The sequence below is a fragment of the Halichoeres trimaculatus genome, unplaced genomic scaffold, assembly GCF_033239565.1.
Source record: "Halichoeres trimaculatus isolate MK-OKI-2021-1 unplaced genomic scaffold, fHalTri1.1 fHalTri1_scaffold_15, whole genome shotgun sequence".
Classification (NCBI taxonomy): Eukaryota; Metazoa; Chordata; class Actinopteri; order Labriformes; family Labridae; genus Halichoeres; species Halichoeres trimaculatus.
Window position 1 is genome coordinate 18,246,283 of NW_027437193.1, and position 5,488 is coordinate 18,251,770.

Consider the following 5,488-nt stretch of genomic DNA (forward strand, 5'->3'; position numbering starts at 1 on the left):
AGAACAAGACACTATTTCTTGAAAACAGCAGGGAATAAGTTTCAGTGTACGAAAAGTTCATTCTAAACCAAATGAAGCCTGAATCTTATGTTCAGATTATGTCCGCTTGATGCAAGTTAAATAATTTTCCAGCTGCAAAATCCATCAGCACATCAGCCTGAGCCTCTGCGTATCTGTATCCTCAGCGAAACAAGTCTGCTGAGTGAAAGTGGAGGAAGCAAGAGTCAAGTTTTTCCTCAGGAAACAGAGTCCATTTCCACTTGGCTCGGGGACAGGACAGGACGTAGTTTTGCGTAAGCGTGGCAGGTTAAAAATAACAGAGTATAAAGGCAGAAGGCTGCAGGACACACACTGTCAAAACACCTGCAGCAGCAGCAGAGAAAGAAGGGGGGACAGAGAAGTTAACATGTTGATCGGGTTTTTTTTTTAGTTTAAAGGTCCAAAAGTCATTCATCATTAAAGTTTTTTTTTCTTTAAGACCAGAGACAGAAAACAATTTATCTAACTACTTTACTGTTTACTTGCGGTAAATGTCCCTTTAAGCTCCTGTGAGGAGTTTTAAGAGCCTGAAATTAACTCTGATCCCTCATGTGACCATCAAAAGCAAAATAAAATCACCAACATAACAACTGACAAGTCTCTCTTTTGTATGTGAAAACTGCTGCCAGTGGTAAAACATCAGAAAAATAGATGCTCTGCATGCTGCAAGTCAGCCTCAGTCTCACGTTCTGCCAATCAGGTTACATTTAGTTACGCATTTAAGTGTTGGGATAAAAGCAGAGTAGGAATTAATCAGAATTAAAAAAAAACACAAGCATGCACAGGGGAACCTGTTTTGACACACAGATTCAATAATCTTTTTGTTTTGGCTGCATACTTGACTACAGTGAAACTGGGACCTCTAGTTTGAGTATAAAAACTGAAACTCATGGTCTCCCCTAAGAGAGATACATGTGAAAATGCATTTTACATTCCCAAATTTAAAATAGTGTCTGGGTTGTATCTAAAAACTGATTTCATTAAGTGTAATTAGAAAGAAAACACTAAACACACAAAGTGAGATTTGTTTCCCTTCATATCTGAGTTCTCTGAGTGATGAAAAGACTTCAAACAGTTAACTCAGTAGAGGCCCTCAGGGATACAGTGTTATTAATTCCTACCTTTCCTTCAGGTGAGATTTCGAAACACTGATAAAGTCGAATGTGTGAAAGAACTTTACAGGATTTTCACATGAGGATAAGAGAAAAACATCTTTGGCAAAACTAAACTTTCTGTTGGGTTACTCTCCTCTCTCGTCTACCTGTGCATTAGCATAGCAATGGCTGCAGGGGACATCAGGGCTGTTGGGGGAAGATCATTAAGAAACATGTCGTTCTTTGTTGGCACCCAGATAAACGAGTTGTTTCGATGAGCCGCCGCTTCGCACGTATGTGTCTGTTTCAAACACGGAGGGATGAAGTGGGGACACGGATGATGTGTGAATGAGTGCGCGCGTGCGTTGGATTTAGGTTGCTGACATGAAACTGTTCAAAACATTTCACTTTTAAAATTGATGTTTTGGAGATTGAGTTACTGGGTTGATTTTAACGAGATAAGCTGAAAAAAAAGAAAACAACAAACGAAGTATTTTTCTTAAATAATAAAATTAGTAACTTCGTCATAATCAGGAGACTTTTCTAATCTTTCACGACCTAGAGTAGTCCTTGTCCAGGTTTGGCTTCCTCCCCCATCTCTCCCAGCGTAAGTGTAACAGTTAAATTTGGTTTCTAATGATATGAAATTAAGCTAAGTTTCTGTCTTAATGTGAATCTTATTTTTGTATTGCATACTTTATTTCAAACATCAATGAACACAAATAGAACAAAAGCATGTACTTTTTTAACGCGCAGTCCTCTGGGGGAAAAAAAGAAAAAGCATTGTTCCCTGTGTTTGTCTCAGCAACTGTTTTAAGTTTTTTTTCACTCATTGTACCTAAACATGTCTATTTCTTCATGCTTTAAAAAAATATATAGTACTTTCTTGTACCTGCCTGACGCACCTGAGTGCCACATTAGTTACCGTGGGGGAGGTGTGTGTGTGAGAGAGTGTGTGTGGGGGGTAGTGGAAGCCACACCTCCCGGTTTTAGTAGTGGAGCTATAAGAGGCTCCGGCAGTTCCCCTCGTTGGTCAAACTAAATTCTGGAACTCTCCTCACCTGTCAACGTGACCTACCAAGCGCTACATGGACAGAGGGGACAGTCTCTGTTCAGGTATTCAGTTTTGATTTCAGTCGATTTTCTGCCTTTTCCACCGACTTCATCAGCATGGCTGTGGCTGAAGTCGTGATGCCCACAATAACGCCATTTCCAGCGGTCCAGGCCATGGATGTGAAACAGTTGGACAACGTAAGTCAAAAGCATTTTGTTTGAAAGTTAAACTTTAAATCCTTTAGGCAGCGACTGGTGTCAGCTCGAACTTTATCTAACTGAAATGTCTTCTTTCATGCAGATGTGTAAGGTCGATGAGTGCGCACCGAGCAGCGCAAACAACCCGCTCATCGAAGTGGAGTTCAGCATCGTCCAGTCTCCTGTTGTGCCCACCAAAGATGACGACGAGCTCGCAAAATTTGTTGACCTCGAGTTCATTTTGTCGAACACAATCGGCTCAGATGTTGGGAGCGACAACGGGAGCATTTCTCCGCAGCAGCAGTGCGCGTATTCCCTGCCGGAGTCACCCGAGAGCTGCGGCGGCGCCTCTGTGCCGGATTGCAGCGAGTACCCTCCATCCCATTCTCATCAGAGCTACCCAAACAGCGTGAGCTTCGCGGGTCCCGGCCCCGTGCGTAGTCTCATGGCAGAGCTCCTCACCCCGGAGATTAGCTACCAGGGCGAGAGCTCACCGGAGGGCGCAGACAAGGCGAGAGACGCGCGAGAGTATACCGAGCTGCACGCTTTGAGTGCGGTTACAATTCTGTCCACTCCCGCTCAACTCCAAGTGTCCTCTCCTCCACCTATGGGATACAAAGTTAAGTCTGAGCCCGTTGGTCAGTCTTGTATGATGGCTGCTGCTGGTGATGGCAACTTTATGGGACAGATGTATGAGAGGCACCACATGCGCTCTGCGCAGCCTTTTACGCACCACCAGGTCACACTCCCAGGATTCGGTATGCAACACATGCAGCATCCTGCACCTCAGGGTCGCACAGAAAGTCATCTGGCGCTCATGAACTCTCGTCATCCTAACCAGCACCATCTTCAGAACCATTACATGAACGCGCCCTACCAGCTGCAGTACGCACACCAGAGTGTGCCACAGTACCAAGGACATTACAGCATGCACAGAGAGCCTGTTCACGTCCACCAGCAGCATCACCCGGCTTCCATGCAGGGCATGCTCACACCCCCGTCGTCGCCATCATTGCTGGACTTTTATGCACAAGAGGAGGCTGGGAGCATCAAGCAGAAGCGAGGCCGCAGGTCGTGGGCCAGGAAACGTGCTGCTACGCACAGCTGTGAGTTCCCTGGATGTGGAAAGACCTACACTAAGAGCTCACACCTCAAAGCCCACATGAGAACACACACAGGTAAGCACAATAACATGCTTAAAATATTCTGTATTGTAATCTGAAATATATGAAGTTTTCATGAGCAAAGATATAAACAGAATTGCTTTTCTTTCTCTCAGGTGAAAAACCTTACCATTGCAACTGGGAAGGCTGTGGCTGGAAATTCGCAAGGTCAGACGAGCTGACCCGTCACTTCAGGAAGCACACTGGACATCGACCCTTTCAGTGCCATTTGTGTGAACGTGCCTTTTCCCGCTCCGATCACCTGGCCCTCCACATGAAGAGGCATATGTAATGCACGTTCTTTAGAAAGTGCCAGCGACCCAGAAGAAGCTCACGAAGGCTAAAATCTACAGAACAAAATCTCCCAGTGGAGACCCTGGTTTATACTCCGTGCCTTTGCAGAGAGACTTTGTGTTCTCAGAAGTGCCTCTCAGCTAGAAAAAATTCCCTGTACATAGCTGTGGATATGTATAACTTATAGTTTGTATTTAAGAAACTTTCTCCCTGTTTTGGAATTAAGTTATTGAATGTTAGTGAGTGCCTTAAGGAAAACTTGCTCTCCAAAGAGCAGAACTCACTGTGGGCAGGACCCAGAACTGTGTAAATTTGTATATTTGTGCTGTTTACATCCTACATCTTTGCTACTACTACAGATCAGGTCAGGGTTTTTTAAATGCCATTTTTTATCCTGTTTTTATGGTTTTATATGTAAGTGATGCTCCAGATTTGCTTGACAATGTGAGCTTGTCTTACATTTCTTTGTCTTGTAAAGGTTTTGCTTGAGCAAAGCTAACAAATTCAGGTACTAAAACCCAGTTTCAGTCCCTCTCTCAAAGTGTTAATCAACCCTAAGTCCACTCTGTTCATTTTTGTTCCTACAGCTCAGAGTGAGACACAACAACAGTGTATTTTCTTACCGAGTAAACTTTTCTGTTTTTGCTTTTTCTCTTTGATAATGAAGAAAACAATGCAACCAATGGTTGAACTGCTGTACTTGAAATAGATAAACTGAACAGATGTATATTTTTACCCTAAATGCAACTGTTTCATGCGCTTAAGGGCTCAGAAAATAAAAGTACTTTTACAAATATTGAATCTCTCTCTGTGTTGTCTCTCTTATCTGACTTTAGAAGGTTTTCCTATGGTTACTTTTTGGTATTTTAATGCTAAGATTAAAACTAGTTAGGATAACTCAATATTTGGGATTCCAAGTTTTATTTAGGGTTCAGAATTCCAACTGTGCAAAAATAAATGTATTTTACTAAAACAATGTTTACACCATATTTAAAAAGGAGGGCTCCACACTTACTGATTCAGATGTTCATATAAAAAAACAAAAATGTGCTGAAATTCAGGTAAAAGGCAATAAAATATTGAAATGTAAAGGATTGATTTGATTGTGTGAATACATGTTACTCATGTCAGGTGTTGAGCCTTTTCACGTTTAGATAAGGTGGGGTAAAACAGCCTGTGGCATCACACATCAGGCTCAGCTACAAACTAAAGACTCGGTCCTGTGGTGGTATAGTTTCAATCCTAATTGAATCCAGTCTGCTGTGAGCAGCTGATAAAGAATGTGAGTAGGCCAAGGAACCCAAATATTTCTCTGTCCTGAAGGCTGCAGGTTTCTGAACGGATTTCAGCAGGTCTCCATGTCAGTGTGGCAAAAAGAGTGAGAAATCAAGTGTTTTTTGTCAAATGTCCCTGAGTTTCTAACAGTAAATGTAAAGACTGACTCGTAATTCAGGGGTCAAAGGTCATACTTGGTTAATAATATTTGAGCGTCATTTAGAGAAGTTGTTCTTATGTAATATGATGAAATGCAGAAACAGGCGCTGCTGGAACAACTATTTATACAAGACTGCCCTCTAGTGGTGATGTGACGAATTACTCCTGCCTGATTTAGACTGTGCGTTCACTGCATTAGCTTGCCGAAATATA

General features: G+C 42.6%; 1 protein-coding gene across 1 annotated transcript; it reads left to right on the forward strand.

Moving 5' to 3' along the window:
- Positions 1-2,171: 2,171 nt before the first annotated feature.
- Positions 2,172-4,546, forward strand: klf17 (Kruppel like factor 17). The gene is made up of 3 exons (XM_074689037.1): positions 2,172-2,384; positions 2,488-3,562; positions 3,664-4,546. The coding sequence occupies exons 1-3, from the start codon at positions 2,304-2,306 to the stop codon at positions 3,837-3,839; spliced, it is 1,332 nt and encodes a 443-aa protein (XP_074545138.1). The 5' UTR covers positions 2,172-2,303; the 3' UTR covers positions 3,840-4,546.
- Positions 4,547-5,488: the final 942 nt, after the last annotated feature.

Bases quoted from the DNA above. Each gene is read 5' to 3' on its own strand.
- klf17 (XM_074689037.1), top strand. From the start codon at position 2,304: ATGGCTGTGGCTGAAGTCGTGATGCCCACAATAACGCCATTTCCAGCG. The intron at 2,385-2,487 runs GTAAGTCAAAAG...TCTTTCATGCAG, and splicing joins ATGTGAAACAGTTGGACAAC to ATGTGTAAGGTCGATGAGTG. The intron at 3,563-3,663 runs GTAAGCACAATA...TCTTTCTCTCAG, and splicing joins CCACATGAGAACACACACAG to GTGAAAAACCTTACCATTGC.